General features: G+C 46.1%; 2 protein-coding genes and 1 long non-coding RNA gene across 6 annotated transcripts in view; 2 read left to right on the top strand and 1 right to left on the bottom strand.

Moving 5' to 3' along the window:
* The window catches only part of MTMR4 (myotubularin related protein 4), a 52,864-nt gene extending 46,927 nt beyond the window's left edge, over positions 1-5,937 (top strand). For all 3 annotated transcript variants that reach the window (XM_083806256.1, XM_083806257.1, XM_083806255.1), the window contains 6 exons: positions 349-519; positions 641-795; positions 1,158-2,388; positions 2,769-2,879; positions 3,202-3,290; positions 3,712-5,937. In XM_083806256.1, the coding sequence (XP_083662382.1) occupies positions 349-519; positions 641-795; positions 1,158-2,388; positions 2,769-2,879; positions 3,202-3,290; positions 3,712-3,889 (1,935 nt within the window). In that variant the 3' untranslated portion in view covers positions 3,890-5,937. The remainder of the gene's footprint in view (positions 1-348; positions 520-640; positions 796-1,157; positions 2,389-2,768; positions 2,880-3,201; positions 3,291-3,711) is intronic.
* Positions 4,856-12,160, bottom strand: LOC310884453. The gene is made up of 2 exons (XR_014574224.1): positions 9,480-12,160; positions 4,856-9,295 (listed from the first exon to the last, which is right to left on the bottom strand). It is a non-coding gene; the product is annotated as an uncharacterized lncRNA (long non-coding RNA).
* Positions 12,161-12,462: 302 nt separating this feature from the next.
* HSF5 (heat shock transcription factor 5) overlaps positions 12,463-18,430 on the top strand; it is a 28,699-nt gene continuing 22,731 nt past the window's right edge. For both annotated transcript variants that reach the window (XM_083806263.1, XM_083806262.1), the window contains exons 1-2: positions 12,463-13,071; positions 15,961-16,332. In XM_083806263.1, coding sequence (XP_083662389.1) covers positions 12,495-13,071; positions 15,961-16,332 — 949 coding nt within the window. In that variant the 5' untranslated portion in view covers positions 12,463-12,494. The remainder of the gene's footprint in view (positions 13,072-15,960; positions 16,333-18,430) is intronic.

Below are 18,430 nucleotides of genomic sequence, written 5' to 3' on the forward strand. Positions count from 1 at the left end.
GAGCATTGTTCTGATCAAAAGCTTGATTTGCATCTCTCAGACATACTTAAAAAAAAAAAGGGGGGGGGGAGGGGCAAGCAATAGCTATTAACTGCTGACTTACCAAATAATAGTTTAGGGTCATAGAAGGATGGATATGGTATTGGTTGACTGTTGCTTTCGCTTTAAGCTAAGTGGTTCCTGTTATCCCCTCTTTGTCCTGCCCTGTGTGACAGAGGACCACAGTAAGGTCACCAGCTAGATAGGAAGTGCATGGACCATCCTAGACAGGTAGAAGACACTGCCCTTGGGGACAGGAGACACTGCTTACCAGTGGCCATGACAATTGTTCTCCTTTTGATGCTGCAGGTGAAGCTGGTGCAGCACACATATTCCTGCCTCTATGGGACCTTCCTTGGGAACAGCCCATGCGAGCGAGAGATGCACAACATCTACAAGCGTACCTGCTCCGTGTGGTCCCTCCTGCGGGCTGGCAATAAGAACTTCCACAATCTTCTCTATATGCCAGGGTCTGAGCAGGTGAGTAGAGCTCCTGGTCTAGTCTTCTGGGCTCTGTGCCTGCCGGGCACTGGGGACTGTATAAAGAGAGACTGGAGAGGTTTCCTTCTGTGTTCATCTCTAAACATAGCGATTGTTGCAGGTGCTGCATCCAGTGTGCCATGTCCGAGCACTGCACGTCTGGACAGCAGTCTATCTCCCAGCTTCCTCCCCACATCCTCTGGGACAGGATGATATGGACATTTACCTGCCCCCTGGATCTCAGAGCCAGGAGTTCAGTGGCAGATGTTTGGACAGGTAAGAGCCTGGAGCTCCAGTCCCAGGTTGCCTCCTACCCACAGTCATCTTCCCCTTCTTGCTCATTATAGTTTCTCTGTCTTACCTGTTGTGCTTATTATCTTTGCTGTGGAGAGCAAGAGCTCAGTAGCATTGTCCCAGCCACTTGGAGAAGAACATGTATAATTCCCCGCTGCTCCTAAAAAGGCAGATTGTGGAGGCTGCGATGTAGTTTTGTGCCTTTCAGTTCATGCTGCTGCACCCCTCTACCTCACCCACCCCGTGATCTCTAATTAGGAACATTTCTCTTATCTCAGTTTCAGCTGAAATGAGGGAAATTTCAAGAGTTTTGTTCTGAGATTTGCTTTGCTTCTGGGTTCCAGATTACCAAAGACAAGATCTATGGATGACCTGCTTTCAGCCTGCGACTCCAGCAGCCCGCTGACCCGCACATCTAGCGATCCGAACCTGAATAACCACTGTCAGGAAGTCCGGGTGGGCCTGGAAGCCAGGCATGCCACTGCTGAGGGAGCCGAGCTGCACGTGGGAGAAGGCAGCATGGTGGCTGCAGGCGAGGCACGGGAGGTGGAAGAGCATCAGGAAAATGCCCCCCTGCAAGCCAGCAGTGTTTTTAGCGGCTGTGCTGAGCATGAAGTGCATAGCAAGCAACAGAGCAGCTGGGCATCTGTGCCAGCAAGCAGTGTGTCTCTGGAGACGGAAAAGGGAAATGTAACGTACATGGAGGAACTGGATGGCACACGTCCAGCTCCAAATCCTTCCAAGCAGGAAAATGTTGACAGGGTTCCTACCAGTTCTGAAAAGCAATTAGAAACCTGTTCCCAGGAACCCTTGAAGGCTGCTGACTTGGCATCCAGTGGAGGAGGTTGCCCCAAGAAAAACACCACCTGCCAAGACATTCCCAGCCAGGAGACCCTGGCACCAAGTGCTCCTTGTCAGGAGCTGGGCACCCCCTGCCCGGATGAAGATAAGGGCAAAAGCGATGCTAGAAGGAATGGACCCTGTGAGGAGCTCTGTCGGCTGGGGAGAGTCCCGCTAGAGCAATGGCGCAAACCTATTTCCCAGAGCCAAAGCAGCGAGTTCTCCTTCCTGGGGTCCAACTGGGACAGTTTTCAAGGAATGGTGACATCGCTCCCCAATGGGGAGCCTGCACCCAGACACCTCCTCTCCTATGGCTGTTGTAGCAAGAGGTTGAGCAGCAAACAGCTACGGGTGCCTGGCCTGTGCCTCAGTGGCCAGTGGTCTGCCAGAGAAGGCGCGAAAGCCTCAGTCTGCTCTGGCCATGTCGGCACGCATTTTGCAGGCTCTGCAGCGAAGCCCAGCCGTTCATGGCTACCCTGCCACCTGAAACAAGCATCTGGTCCCAAGCACGTGCCGCCAAAATGTCCTTCTCCTGTGCCTCCTCTCTACCTGGACGATGACGGGCTGCCCTTCCCCACAGATGTGATTCAGCACAGGCTGCGGCAGATCGAGGCCAGCTACAAGCAGGAGGTGGAGCAGCTACGCAGGCAGGTGCGAGAGCTGCAGCTGCGGCTGGACATCCGCCACTTCTGTGCTCCACCCGCCGAGCCACCCATGGACTACGAGGATGACTTTGTAAGTAACTGCCTCTGACACCCCAAGTCCAGCCATGCATCTCCTGGCCAGCAGTGGTCCCTGCACACCCCTCACACTACCCGTTCCAACCCACATTCACCTTTAGCGTGGATGGTTAATACTGCTGCTGTGTTTCTTCAGCCCCTTTCCCCTCTTTTCCCAGTGCCATGTCCTCATGCCACCCAGAAGTACCTCTGCTTCCTGGGGGCCAGGCAGTGGCTCCTAGACGGTTGTGAATGCTTCAGCCCTTTGCTCCTTGTGTGGAGAACTGCAGAGCTAGCCACGTGCCCCTCATAAGCACTGTGTGGCTGGAGAGGGAATGCCCTTGGCTCTGTGATTGAGGCAGCTGAGGGGATTTGTGACTTGTTCTCTTTTTGCAGACATGTCTGAAGGAATCAGATGGCAGTGATACTGAGGACTTCTGTTCTGATCATAGTGAAGACTGTTTGTCAGAAGCGAGCTGGGAGCCTGTTGATAAGAAGGAGACGGAGGTACGTGTGCTGTTACGGCAGCTGTAAAGGTACAGGAGAGGATGTTTCTTCCTAGCAGGTAACTTCAATGGTTATGGCAGCAGAGAGTGGGCTGGAGGAAAGGCCGAGAGCAGCAACCCTTGTCCTTTAAGACAAGGTGCAAGAGGCTCTGCATCCTCTGCTGCTGCTGCTGTGTCCAACAGAAGAGGACCTGTGGGATGGGCTCTCTCAGGGCTAGCCTGTTCTGGTCCAAAGCAACATCTCAGCCTGCATCTTGGGTCCTGAGACCTGGTTGGTGTGGTGTTACAGATTTAAAGCTGATGAGGACTGGTGTTTGCCCTAGGTTACGCGGTGGGTTCCAGACCACATGGCCTCGCATTGTTTTAACTGCGATTGTGAATTCTGGCTGGCCAAACGGAGGCATCACTGCAGGTAAACAATATTTTTGCTGCAGTTCCACTCTTCTTCTCTGCTTTTGTCTGTCAAACCTCACAAAATGCTTGAGTGCAATCTTTGTCCCCTCCACCTCCGAGGAGAAAGTGTTAAGTCCATCCTTTATTCACCAGGTCTCATAAATTCCCTGCAGGTTTCCAGTCTGCTATGTTGTCCTTGTTTCCATTTCCTTTTTGATCCTTTTGGTCTTTGATCTTTTTTCTGGGTAGTAGTGCCTACTAGTCCCTTTCTAGTGCTAGCCAGCCAGATTGTGCTGGGAACCACATTATTTTTTAAGAAACATGCTGACTAGTTGTAAGTAAGGCTGAGACTTCACTCCTGAACTTGGTCCTTTGCACTTGCTGAAATTTGCTGTGGCATTCCCAGCTCTCGTCTCACTGCTTTTCTTGCTCCTTCACAGGAACTGTGGGAACGTGTTTTGTGCCGGTTGCTGCCATCTGAAGTTGCCCATCCCTGATCAGCAGTTGTATGACCCTGTCCTCGTTTGTAACTCCTGTTATGACCACATCCAAGTGTCTCGTGCCAGGGAGCTCATGAGCCAACATCTGAAGAAGCCCATCGCCACAGCTTCCAGCTGAATGCCAGCCAAGGGACCTGTCTAAGCCCAGCCTTTTCTCTCATGGGTTTGAAGGGTGACTCTGCCTCCACTGTAATTGTGAAGGCCTTTGGTGCAACACTTAAACACCAAGCTTGAATGCACTGTCTTCAACAGTCTTACTATCGGTCTGGAGCAGAGGAGCTCAGATTGGAGTACGGTGTGTGTCCCCACTCTGATACCGGTGGGCCCGTACATTGTAGTCTGATGACCTAGGGCTAAAGAGGGGATTGCAACCTCTTTCTTCTGTGGGCTGGAAAGCAATGTTTTCACAGATATTGCCTGTGCAAAGTACCCCCAAAGCAATAGGAAGGCATGTTTAGAACCAATTCCCCCAGCAAAGGCAAGCTGCTGTACAAGGAAGAGGGCAGACTCTAGGTGGTACCATGTGCTTTCAAAGGGCCTCAGCCTGGAGCAGGTCTGTAGATTCTCTTTCCATGAGTGTGATTTGTGATCAGCTTGGTGAACAAGACTCATTAGCCATCACTAATTGATTTTCTCTTGAGCATTGAAGAGAAATTCATTCTGGCTGAAAACGGGCCAAGCAGATTTCACCCGTTTTCATGCTCCGCTAGGATTGGTGAATGCACTTGACTTTGTCCCTGCCCCCCAGCAATGTGGGGAGATGGGAGATTGGCTTTTTCACTTCCTGCTCTGCCCGTCTGCTTTGTCTGCAGTAGTGTCACAGCGTGGTGCTAACACAGGAATGGCACCCTGATCCTCTCCTGGCATGGAAACAGAACTTGTGTTCCTGTGTTGCTCCTCCTCCCCTTTTCTGCCCTCAGCTCTCCACTTCCTACTGCTCTTTATCCTGAAAACTTGATACCTTGAGGGTATAGGCCATAATGTGTTGTTTTACCTCCTGGAATGTGCTGTCTGGTGTATGTGAGGGTTTCAGTCCAAATGCTGCTATATATTTCTGTGCACTTAATGTAACCCGAAGAAGGGAGAATGAAGCATTGATACCAAAATGGGGCTGGGGAAAGACACTGGCTGACATAGACACTACAGTCTGTGCTTTTCACTTTAGGATGTACAACCAAGCTACAGTGATAAACATGACATGTGGCATCTGTTCAGTGGTGGAAACAATATCTCTGTTTTGCCCCAGCGCTACCTAAAATGCCTCTTGAATTTGACATCTTCTTTTGTCGCCTGTACAGTGGTCGAAGTTCAGAGTTGCCAACTTGTAATTGCCTCTCTACTTGTTCATTAAACTAGAGAACGGGAATCCCAGCTCATTCCAAAAATAAAAAAATAAAAAAATTAACAACTGAACTGGGGTTAGGAAAAAAGTGGGCTTCGGGTGAGCGTTCTGCAGATATTAATGAGGAAGAAGAGTTTGACCATGAGGCATTTCTTTATAGAAATGCAAGTTTTCTTTCCAACAATATGAAAATGTACTATGTATTCTGTATGTCATGAGCTGAGACTTTATATGTTGGGAAGGGAGTACCTGTGAGGGCATTTGGTCTAACAACAAGGCAAAGTACTTCATGCTGTTGTGATCTCCCAGATTATTTGCTAATGGTTTGTCATCTCTATCAGAGGGAATGGAATAATGACCCTCTCCTGTACTTTGATATGTCAGCCTCTGGTTTTGTAAGTCCCAATAGTGCAAGTAAAGCTAGCATCATCTGAAGACCCTGTACTTACTTGGACTCTGCTTCTTTTCCATACTGGGAACAACCAATATGGCTTTGGGAAGAGAAGGCACCTTGCTTCAGATTCTCCCTTGCCTTGTACCTTGCAGTCATTGCCAGACATGGAAGAGTGACCATTGGGCTGGCAGAAGAATTTGGATTTGTTCCTGTTTTGCACATGTTGGAATGACTGCAAGCAATAAGGAAGCCAGAAACTAGGTACTCCTGGCTCTTCCGTTCAGGCCATTAGTCCAAACTGCTTTTAGCTCTTGTGAGTTTCAGTGTCACAATGTGCTGGCCAAAAACTCTAAAATCAGTTTGATAGCATTGTGACAAACAAAATGTGCTGTACAACTCAATACAGTTGAAATAAAATCTCTATATTAGTGCTGCTGTGTTTGGACCCATTCTTTAGTTTGTGGTGTAATCTTACTCATCGTTTCCCTGGCTGTAACTTGCTACCCTTTCCCTTCATTAAGGTATGTTAGGAATTTAGTATCCCTTCTCACAAGTAGTAATCAAGAGTAGGACACAAAGCATGCTATGTCATAGTCTTCTACTTTGAGGCTCTGTGTTCTTTACCAAACAAAACAACGGCTACCCAAGATGCCAACTTCCTCCAGCCTCTCCTTTAATGACTGGGTAAGGAGAAGGGAAAAATTCCTTACCTCTAAACAAGAGCTGCTAGGGAGGATTCTGTAGCTTTTCGACATGTTTGTACCACTTTTACCTGGTAAGTTATGTTAGATTTGAACATCTTTAGGGATGGGATGGTTTCACAGGCTTCTGCATAGCTGGATTAGTCCCCAACGTCCAGTCTGTGGGAGAAGCAATGGTCCACTTTCTTTCCTTGTAACTTGGCGAGCTTTTTCCTGCCAGTTTCACTTCTGCATCTGACAGTTGGTTGCATTCCTCTATGCAGAATGGCAGCTGGGGACTGTTTTGTTTAGTCAGCCTGATCTGCCAAGGGTGATGCAGGTACGTAACAGTTTGTAGTGAAACTGGAGTGAAACTTTTAGAAAGCATCCAGGGATCTTAAAATTGAATAGGCCTCTCATAAAACTACTCCAATAGTTCAGGTCAGGCAGGTACCTAAACACTTTGTTGTAGTAGAAAACAGAAGCAAGATAACTTGTCACATTTAAAAATTAACCTTTGCTCTTGAAACAGTCATACAAAGGAAGGTCATCTTTGAAGGCAATGCTTCTGAATGTTAACCGTGAATGATGTTTCTACAGGAAAGGACAGATTAACTTCCAGGCTATGGTCTTAACAGTTCTGATGTCATCTTACTATGCAGTGGAAGACTGGCTGCTAGGACTGTTGTATGACCCTTTTGGCATTCCTTCACCAGAAGGAACGGTACTTCAGCAGAATTTCCCCGTGTGCCTTCAAAGCTGAATATAGGCATTTTGCTTGAGACACAACTGTTATAGTGTCAGGCTGGCAATGCCAGCAAGGGCACTTAACATTCGTGAGTATTGAGCACAGAACAAAGGATTATCACTTAAAGAATATAAAGCCATAATTTGCCAACACGTTCAGCCTGAGGTAATCTATCTGTGCACACTGAAATGTGTCTAAACCTAGCACAAACAGGGAGATCAAAGCTTTCCCCTATCAGTGCAGTAACTGCCATGAATTCTTAGCAAATTAACAACCGGAACTGCTTATGATGTACTATAATACCAGCCACTGAACAAAATAAACATAGATTTAGGTGTAGTGAGAAGTCAGGTCAAGCTTGTGATTGTTGGATATTATTCATCTGCTAAGCCATTAGTAGATAATGCTAAAACTGCAGCAGATGTGAAGAGACATGTTAAGCCTTGGTTATGAAAGAGGGAAAAAAAGAGGAATGTGATATATGGCCTTCTTGTGAACCCTGCAAGTACTGAACAGGAAACAAGTTTAAAGTGAGAGACAGACAAGACGGATGCAGGCTTTCTGAGGTGTGTTTGATGTGCTTCTGGCCATTCATTTTCAACAGTTAAATAGCAGTACAATGCTCTCCCAAAATGTTATGCTTCTGTAAAAGTGAACTTTGGCCACTGCCATTTATTTACGGTACCTTGGGTATCTCTGTATCTCTTAAGTACATACTAATATATATGTCAAACTGTCCTTAGATGAAAGATGCTGTATGCAGTCTCCAGTATGTTTAAAAAGAGTTACTGAAAGCAGCACACGCATCTTCAGTCTCACGAAGTTTAGGTTAGTCATGCAGCTTTAGTCTCCCATGCAACCATATATTTTACTGACATGTCTGTATCCTATTCTTTCTTACTGAAAACAAAGCCAGTTCTGAACCTGTGTCAACCTCTGCATTTGAAAAGCCAGTTGCTGTGCGAACCTGCTGGACTGGCCTATTAAGTGGCGTGTTCATGAGGGAAGAGGGAAGACAGCAGCATAAGGGTAAGCCTTCATTATGGGGGTACTTAGGTGCTTTATATGACCTGGGACAAAATATTCAGTGTTACAACTGCCACTTCCCTTTTGTGACTGTAGCCTTATTTCACAGTTAGACAATAAAGTGCTCACTGTCGCCTTCTAACAAAGTAGTCATGTTGTACAAAGATGGATAGACTTGTATACCAAGAACGTACATCAAGAAAATATAAGAACAATGCATTTTCATTTTCATTCATGGTCTTAAAAAAAAATGCAAATTTATTTTAGACTTGCATAACTTTTTTTTTTTTAATGGCTGCAAAGGCACTTGCCAAAAGGAAAGCATTTCGCAGAACTGTATCAGAAATAAAGACTGACAGGCCTGGCTTAACTGTTTCAGTATGTACACTGTGCAGAGTATCTTCCTTTTGAATGAATGGTAAGGGTAAGTCAACTATGCTAAAAGTCAGTGCTACTGAAAGAAGGGAGGCATCAAAGACTTCAGACTTTGAGGAGGCATCAAAAACATCAAAGACTTGTAACAGGTGAGCAACTGAAGAGGAACAAATTCAATAGTCAGTAAATCCAAAAGGGACAAGAATCTCTGCAATGAATTCGTGCATAGAACTGCAGTTCTCAGTTGGTGATTGAATTGTGGAGGCAGCAGTGGTGCTACCAGACTTGAAGCTGCGAGTAAGGGAAACCAGGACCACCATGAGGGGAGAACCTGTGCTGCCAGGTGGATTGTACTCTTTGCCCATCTTTTCAGACCCAGAGCATTGCTAGTTTGGGGAAGACTGAATGCTGTAAGTCAGCGTGGGGCTGGAATGGTGTCAAGGTGGGTGTTGAGTGAAGTCTGGAGGGGCGATGAAAGTGTGCAGGGAAAGAGAGATGTAGAGAAGCAGCAGCAGTAAGGCTGGCTGGAAATGCCAGGCACTGTTGTCAGCTGACAATGCTACCTCTAGATCCTGCACTGTCCAACAGCTTTTGACTGAGCTATGTTTCCTGCTGAAAAGCACTTCATTATTATTGATCTGTTTCAAGTAAGAGGAAACTTTCAGTGTTCCCCAAAAACATTCTGAGGGGCACCTACATTGTCTAAAACATGGGCAGTTCAGATGTTGACCTACCAAGACAGCTAAAGGGATCATTACCTTCTCATTGTCAGGCTTGCTGGGCGAGTCAAGCACACTCCCATCTGTGTGACATAGCTATAAGAGAGCTATGAAGCTGTTTCCTTCAGCTTACCTCCTGCCACATCTGCTGTAAGATTGTCTCGTGTGACCTGGCATGAGTGGTGAGGCACTGAAAGGTGCAAGACATGGCTTTGCTGGGAGCAGGCAGTGCTCTGGAAGCTGATGAAAAAACATTCCATTTTTAAAAAGTCATCTGGTTTGCAGCTATGGGCTCAGCTACAAAGTACCAAAGGAAATACTTTAAAGGAACTTCTTAGTTTTAGAGACTCATTCTCTGCATTTTAGTTATGGACTACATATTGTTGAGTATGACAAGAGTTATGGTTGACATAAAAAAACTCACCTATCTCAGCTTCAGGCAGTCATAGTCTTCTTGCACTCCTGCACAGGGAAAGAAGAGAAGCCTTAAATAATTTCTTTGACATAGTACAAGAGACAGACTCAGGAATGCTGAGAAAATATTTTGTGAAGTGGACTTTTTCTTGATTTTCAAGTTTGCATTCAGTATGCTTCACTTCAAAGTTATAGCTGTTGACACTGAGCAACCATTACATAATTCTTAAGAGGATAAATTATAAATTATTATTGAGGAAATAAAAATGCAAAGCCCCTTGGGAAGATGGCTTCATCTTCACATGGGTTTAATGAGTTCAGCTAGAACTGTAGGCCATTAATTCCTCGGGTAAAGCAACTTCTTCCATGGTCCAGGATTTTAGCTTTGACAACAATGCTGGCAAAATTTCTGTTCTTTCCTGCTGTTGCTACTGACTCAGAATTATGGCAAAAGTGCTAAATCTGCCAAAGATAGGCACAGGACAGAGTAGTAATCAGTCTGCTAGAAAAGAGGCAAAAATCATCTCTCTTAATCCCTCCTTACGATCGCTTTCTGTTGACCCATTTCTTATTTTACCTGTCTGCTTTAATTTGAAGTGACCACATCCCAAAATATTTAAGCTAAGCACAGTTTTAACATCTTTTTCCTCGCTTCAGTTATGCAGAAGAGCAGAATGATTTTGCTTTCAGTTTACAAATAAGAACAGTTTCCCATCACAGTTTATTCAACCTTGTCTCCTTTCTATAATTTACTGCACTTTCACTTGCCATGGTGGTTTGGGGCTGTACTGTAAACCAAAGCATTAAAAATTATTTCAGTTAAAGAAATCTTATGACAAGTATCAAATAATGTATTTAAGGCCACAAGATGTGCAGCTGTTTGATCTTCTCACTACTTTCTTGCTCTGAAGGCAGCCAAAGATAGAGGAATATCTTTTTCACTGCTGATGACCCATAGATGGGATGCAGACAGAGAGAGATTACCGTTCTCTTCCTTTCCCAGCTCCTTTTTTCTCCTCCCTTTTTGGTTCATAGCAGAGATTCTTGCTCTAAAATTCTAAGAATGGCTGTACTAGGCTAGAAAAAAGTCCCTGTAGCCTGTCTCCAACCACAGCTAGCAGCCGAAGCTCTAAGAAGAGCCTAAGAGGATATACATGTACTAATACATCTCTGGTATGAATGCTGATCATCCACCAATCTATGACTCAGGGACTACCAGTGACAAGTGCCATCTTTAAGAGCCCTGGATGTACTTCTCTTTGTGAATATATCTGGTCTTTTTATTTTTTTTTTCAGCCAAGTAATATTTTGGTATCCAAAACATCCTGTAGCAATTAGTTACCCAGTTTCCCTGTAAGCACCCAACTTGATTTCTTTTATTTGACATCCTCCCAGTTCTTCTACTAGTCACGTTCACTTTCTTTACACTACTTACAATTTTACTACCCATCTTCACGTAGTCAAACCCACTCTGAAAATTTCTTCTTCAGTATTTCCGTCTGTTGAAGTTAATCCATATCCTCGATGCTGATTTTCTCTATTCCATTCTAACTCTACTAAAACGGTTCTAGAGTGGGAGAGATGAGAGCTGCACATGTTCACTTTTAGGGCAAAAGTGAAAATTTGTGTTTTCATCTGTGTTCCTTTTCCAATCCCATCTAAACTCTCTTTCTTTTCCTTTTTGGGCACTGACACAGCTGTGAGCTGACACTTTCATAGATCTAGTATAACATCATGATTTCTTTCACAAGCAGCATTGTTTCAGTGACCATCACTGGATACATAAGGTTAAGCTTCTACCAGCACCGAATTCCCCCTGAGTATTGCCCACACCAGCAGATGCATAGCCCTGCAGTCCCTCACAGCAGCTCCGGAGAAGTTAAGGTGAGGAGCACAAGCCATCATCTGGCTCACCAACCTCTTTTTGGGTGCACTCCTGCACAGGCTGGGCGCAGGCCCTCGGTCCCCACAGGATTTAATCACTTTCTGTGGAAGCTGACTCGCTTTCCTGAGCAAGCTGCTCTGAGGAGAAGCGGGCAGCCTCCCTTAGCCCCTGAGGACTCCTCCAAAGGAGTGATCCTTCGCTAAAGCCATTTATGAGGCTGGACTTCCCCTTCAGGCCATAGTTTCCCTCAGCACCTGGCGTTTTTAACCTGTTCCCACGCATGCGGGCTGACAGTAGCACACTTACCTGCGCTTTGGATGATGCCCCCAGGACTGCCTGGCAACGCAGACAGGCAGTTCCAGCAGCAGCAGCTCCAACCCCTGGGGTTCGGTCTCTCTCCTCCTGGGACCCACCGGGAGCCCTTGATAGCACTGGGGCTGAGTGGGTGGCGGAGCTGGAAGGGGCTGAGGGGACATCGGGACTGAGGGACCATCAGCAGGGCTAAGCGGCACTGAGGGGGACTGACAGGGGGCTGAGGGGGATTGAGAGGGCTGAGGAGAACCAGTAAACCAGTGGGTCTGAGGGGACGGCAGAACTATGGGGGGACTGAGAGGGGCTGAAGGAGACTGGGGGCACTGAGGGACTACGGGGAACTGAGAGGGGCTGAGATGAACTGAGGGGGACTGGCGAACCACTGGGGCTGAGGGAGACTGGGGGCACTGGGAGGACGCTGGGGCTGTGGGGGGACTGAGAGGGGCTGAGGGGAACCAGTGGGGCTGAGGGGAACCAGTGGGGCTGAGGGGACGATGGGGCAAGGGACCAGCAGCCGGGCTGAGGGGGACCGGGGGGCACTGAGGGGACGGCGGGACTGTGGGGGGGACCGAGGGCAACCAGCGGGGTTTGAGGGACACCGGGGGCGCTGAGGGGACGGCGGTGCCGGGGAACCCGGGGGGGCGGGAGGGGCGCCGGGGCCGAGGGGAGCGGGGGAACCGGCGCGTCGTGGGCGGGGGGCACGTGCCGGGCGGCGCGGGCCGGCTCCGGTGCTGCCCGGCGGCGGCGGCCCTCGCGCGGCGGCCGTTGGGGCGTGAGCGGCCGCCGCGTCCCGTCCCGTCCCGTCCCGTCCCGTCCCGTCCCGTCGCCATGGAGGAGCCGCTGCTGCCCGCCCCCATCAACCCCAACAACTTCCCGGCCAAGCTGTGGCGGCTGGTGAACAGCCCGCTGTTCCGCTCCATCCGCTGGGACGCCCGCGGCGAGGGGCTGCTCATCGACCAGCCGCTCTTCGAGTCCGAGCTGCTGGGCGCGGGGCAGGGCCGCGCCGCGGGGCCGGGCGGCGACGGGGCGGCGGGGGCCGGCGACCTCTTCAAGACCACCAACTTCACCAGCTTCATCCGGCAGCTCAACCTCTACGGCTTCCGCAAGGTGGTGATGGGGCCGGCGGGCGGCGCGGCGGAGACCGGACCCGGACCCGGGCCGGGCCCAGGGGGCGACGGCGGCTCCGGGGGCCCCCTGCACCACTTCCACAGCCCCCACTTCCGCCGCGACCGCCCCGACCTCCTCGTCCACCTCAAGCGCCTGACGAGCGCCAACAAGGCGAAGCTGGCGGCCGGGCTGGAGGTGACGAGCCGCCCGCCCAACCGCTTCCAGCGCCTGCTCGGCACCTCGCTGCACGGGGACCTGCTGCTGCCGCCCTCGACGCCCGGCAAGGCCGACCGGCCCGGTGAGGCGCGGCGGGGCCTGCGGGAGGCCGGGCGGGGCGCGGGGCGCTGGGCACGGCTCCCGGCCCGGCAGCGGGGATGCTGAGCGAGCCCTCGTAGAGGAGAAAAGGCCTGGTTGTAAGATTTCTGACAGGCCTCTCCCCAGAGAGAAGAGTCTGTAAAGAGGATCGAATGACAGGGTGAAAGCTGAACGGGACGTAAGATTGTTAGAAGGCCTCAGAATATGTTTTATTATCTTCCTAACCCTCCTTGAGAGGGTCCGAGTTTTCCAAGACAAGCCTGAGCTCTTGGAGGATCATTCCACAAATTCCAGATAAGAGCAGAGGAATTATAGCTGGTGCCGCGCAAGGAAGGTGTGAGTGTCTTCGTTTGCTGTGCTCTCAGCCTGGCCCAACCGCGGGCAGCTACCAAAAGAGCAGTCCTGCTCCCGGCTCCCGTGACCACACATTGCCATCACCTTCCTTGCAGTCGTTGGCTGTGCACCGTGCCCTGAAGGGAAGAGCGGGCTGCCCCTGTAGGGCTGACCTGGGTGCAGAACTGTGAGGCTCGGGGTGGGAGAAGTGGCGGGACTCTGCAACCAGACAGGAAAAAGCAGACGGTGGTACTGCTTCCGGCAGTACCAGCCCTTGCTGAGGGCAGATCAGGGTATCCTGGTATTTATTCTCGGTTGTTGTTTCCAAGTAGTAACTGTAATCTAATTCGTGTGGTGTTTTCTGTAATGTGAGTGGAATTGCACCCGTAACAGCAAGAAAACAAAAAGAAACCTCTAGGAAGGGAAGAAGCTTGCTTCAATACTGAGGCTAGGAAGCATTTAAAGATTTTGTTTCAACATTTTTAAGGCTAAGATGAGTAATTAAGGGTGTCTTCAATAAAATCAGGTCTGAACTGGTGTACTACAGGCCATTGATAGAGTAAATCCTAAGGAAAACACAGCCTTTTTTTCCCCCATCTGTTTTTATGGGTGCATTTTTGTCCCAGTTTTTAGAGAGCTTTTGCTCTAGGAGTCTGAGTTTCTAGAAAGAAAAAGAGAACATCAGTTTTTATAGCCGTCGAGTTCTGACAGGCTGACAATTTACTGTGCACTCTGTTCTGTACTGACTATTTAGGGGCATGTCTTACTTTGCTTTAAATATGAGGTAATTTGATAGGTGGAAGATATTTTTGTTTGCAAAGTGTCATTCTGTTCCAAATGTCTTGCAACATGTAGCTCTGTGTTAAATGTCCAGGAACAATTCCTGTTAAAGCACTGGTACATTGTAACCTGATAATTGTAACCTGAAACTAGATAATCTTAATTTCCCTATCCAAAGGTAAAATAGGAAGAAAGGAATCCTCATATTCTCTTCATTCTCTGTTTTTTATGGTAGAAATACTGAACAGGAAATAAACAGTCCTATACGTAAACTCCTACAAAACGTTTAGGGGGCAGGTGGTATTTATTTAGTGATTCCTAGTGGTTTAATATGAACTTGTGGAATAATGACTGTATGTTACCCGTTTCTTGAATTAGTTCCTACTATAAGAGTGAAAGAGGTAAACGTGAGGCTGTTTTTTAAAAAGTCTAGTTTGATGCAAACCGTTCTTAAGCTTATAATTAGCATAGCTGTATACGGTACTGTGGAAAAGTCATAAATACAGTAGTTCTTTTAGGAATTCAATGAGCATAAAGACATTCTGAGTTTTATAGTCAGTGTTCTGAGAATGTCAGCAAAAACTCTAACAGAAACTATGTCATCATGGCATAAGACATGGTATCTAAACTGAACTAGTTATGCTGACTGGAAAAAAGTTGACTTAAAAATGACAAGTGATCTTTGATGTTAATCAAAGCAAGGCTGTGTATATAAGAGAGAATATTCTTTAAACCTACACAACGATGAATTACAAAGCTTGTAGCCTTCTTTCTCGTTCCCCTTCTTGAAAAAGACTTGCTTGTTCATGCAGAAGTATTAAAATCCAAATCAAATTGGGGCATAACCTGGCTAAGGAAAATAGCTGTTTTAAAATTTTAACACTTCAAAAAGTTATAAAACAACAACAACAAACAAAACCACAAGGTCTAAGTGAAAATACCTTATCTGTAAGCATTGATGCAAGATCTTGATTACAAATTCATTATTCTTTTCTTTTACAGGTTACTTCTAATACTTCTTCCCTTTTTCATTATCACTGGTGTCCTTCTGTAACTTACACAGAAGCCAAGTGATATGTAGCTCTGGCTTCCTCCGGTGCTAATTTGCAGTTCTAGTTTTTCATACTAGAGAACAAGAGGCTAGTACGATGAATGACACTTGGGAGGAAACAGTTGCTTTTATGCCCTTGTCTGCTGCTCTTTCTTCAGATTCAACAATAAATGCTTCTATCATTATTTTTTTTCTTGACAAATTAAACTATTTGTCCTGAAACATCTGAGCTTGGATTTCAAAACCACTTGGAGGATTTTGACATTGCCTTTCTTTGGCTGTCTTTGAGCTTTCAGCATTGGAGTTTCATATATTCCGGCTTTATGATTTGTTTTTCATTTTTTATTTTTAATATCCTGTCTGATTTAACACACAGTACTTTTAAAATTGGTTTAGTGTGGTTTACTAATTTACTATGCATTATATGTTCATTATACTACATTTATAAATACAGATAACTGGTTACTGCAGGCTCATGGAGAAATGCTACATAGACAGCCGTGTACTGACACTGCACCCATGTGCCACTGCAGCTGTTACTGTACGTTCAGGTGGAAGAATACAGTCTGTTTCTGGATTACATATATTGAAAGAAGTGTTGTCTTCCCAAATAATGTTTTAGAGCCTTGGCTCCCCATATTACCTTTCATTACCTGTGAAAACTCCTTTCATTCACACTTGTTTTACTTTATTTTGTACCCAATGCAGGACTGCTGACTGTAGGACAGTTTCATGGACCTTATCATCAAGACAGTTTATTTCCTTACTCCTACATATCGGCCTCATCCCACAACCACAGCACTTTACCGTCAAAAAGTTTAGATCGGACTCCAGTCCCTTCCAGAACATGGCAGAATTCTCTTGGGTTTGTTCCAGGACACGAGGCTTCCCCAGCCTTTTCAGATAAAGGGGTTGCCTTTCCAGTACTCCAGAGGTTTCCGACAGAGGTCACGTACACACTACAGCCCAGCACCTCTCCTGTGCCGCTTCAGCAACGGTCTCAAGCCATTGCCACTTCCCCTCCAAAATACAGCAGCTACACATCTTCAATGCAGTTCTCACAAACCTATTATCCAACAGGTGAGAAAAAATTCTGAAAGTTATAACTTTTCTATAATGCTGTGTCATGTGTATTTCAAGGGAGAATTAGAAATTTTAAAGTCTAAGAGGATGAGAGACCTTTTAAAGCAAAAAGGTTCCCTGTTTGATGTTCCTGTCCTTCCTCTAGATTTGGAGTGTCCCCTGGTGATTTTCCATGTAGCCTCCCTGTTGACGGTGAGGAGAAAAGTATTTGTCCACAACTAGTCAGTGTTAGCCTAACTTATTTATTTATTTATTTATTTATTTATTTATTTTTAAATAAAGGAAAACTGAGGGGGATGATACTAAACCACTGATAACTTGTTGAAAAGTAATATACTACTCCTCAGTCCTACGTTTTCCCAAGTAACTTTTTTAAGTTGGAGGTCAGTCAAAAGTCTTCTGCAGAAAATTTAATTCTGGTCCATAATCTGTGTTATTATTATTATTATTTTTTTCTTATTAGCTTCTTCAACGTTGTATTTTTATGCACTTAAGACTGAAGAGTTACAAAAGTCTTGACTACCTTCTTTTGTCTAAAACATTTCTGCTAAACTTTTCAGTCTTCCTACAGCCAAGTGTTGTTTTTTTTTCCTAGGAAGTAGTTGAAGCAAATTATTCTTCTGTCCTTGCTTTGAACTGGAATAAAACATGCAGTAGTTTGGGGGGCTTCTGTTTGTTAGTTTTTTCTTTCCCTAGAACTTCAGAACATAGTGACTCTTTCCTTGAACAAATTAAAACTCAGTTATTACTCTCACTTTCTGCCTGTTCCTCCCTTGGCAGCTGCACCTTCACTGAGTCAGATATCCCTGTTTAGAAATCCGGCATGTGATGGCTGCTGTCTTTCTCCAACAAGTACACAATGAAATCTTCACATCTTTTGTGTGTGTCTTCTGCGACCTCTGCAGAGAATATTAGCTCATGTTTCAAACAATAATCACTACTTTCCGTTACATACTTCTTGTCAAGGAAGGATTCTGAGGAGTTATGCAAATCCTTCGTACGCTTGTAAAGGTTTAAGAACTTTTGGCATATGTTCCTTGCCCTGTGCTGCTTATAAAGATTACTGGTGACTAGTGCCTACATCACAAGCTGCAAGTTATTAAGCCTCCTCCAAGGAGCAGGGTGACATGAGAATGTGAGCTTAAGGTGGGAAACGGTCCCTACTTCTTGCTTCTGTCTGGACACAGAGCATAGGCTGAGATCCGTCTTCTTGAATTTTAGATGCTTATATCTCAGCTTGTCCCCCAGACCTCATCTATAGTCAAACAAAGGAAATGGACATCTCTAGGGTTTGATTCGTATAGCTTGTGTTAGACTTTGTCTTAGGCACTACCAGGACAGGAGTGATCCCACCCTATTTTGCAGTATTGACTGTAGAGGAGTTGAGTGTGACTAGGTTAGATTTAGACATGAATACGTAGACCTCTGGAACTGGATGACGCTAATCTGTCTCACTGTAGTTACAAACGTTTGAAGAAGAAATCAGTTATGGTGCTCAAAAATCTTTTCTCTCCTTTGCAATAGCATGGGAAAAGTACAGACAGAATCATTAGCAGGGGGAAAGCATGATAAAAGCATACCAAATTTTGCAAGGTATGAAAATTAAGGTGTAATTCAAACAAAAATAGAGAAAGGTATGGAGTCTGAGACTTTTGAAAACTCCAATGAGTTCATTAGTACTTCTGAGAAAAAAGGTTTGTAATTTCATTTGACTGTTTTATAAACCACTTCATGTTCACTGCCACTTTGGACACTGTTTTTACTTCTCTTCCTGTGTATCTCTTCATCTCTCTGCTATCCTTTTTGTTGTATACTATACCGTACAGAATGCTGAAAGCTTATTTTTTCATATGTCCACATGAAAAAGTCTACTTTCCCTAATCTTGAGAGCACAGAACCAAGGTTAGCCTATTTGAAAAGTGACAGTTAATCTTAAAGTATGTATTTCATAAGTGACAGGCCGAAAGAATCTATGTCCGGTCTTGTAGTTGACTCTCTTCATTTCATTTATAATGAACATAATGTTTTTGTAGTGCCATTAAATCAAAGTAGAACTTTGTCGAAAGGTTTGTCACTATATATATTCAAATTTTTT

Source organism: Anser anser, assembly GCF_964211835.1.
Source record: "Anser anser genome assembly, chromosome: 20".
Taxonomy (NCBI): Eukaryota; Metazoa; Chordata; class Aves; order Anseriformes; family Anatidae; genus Anser; species Anser anser.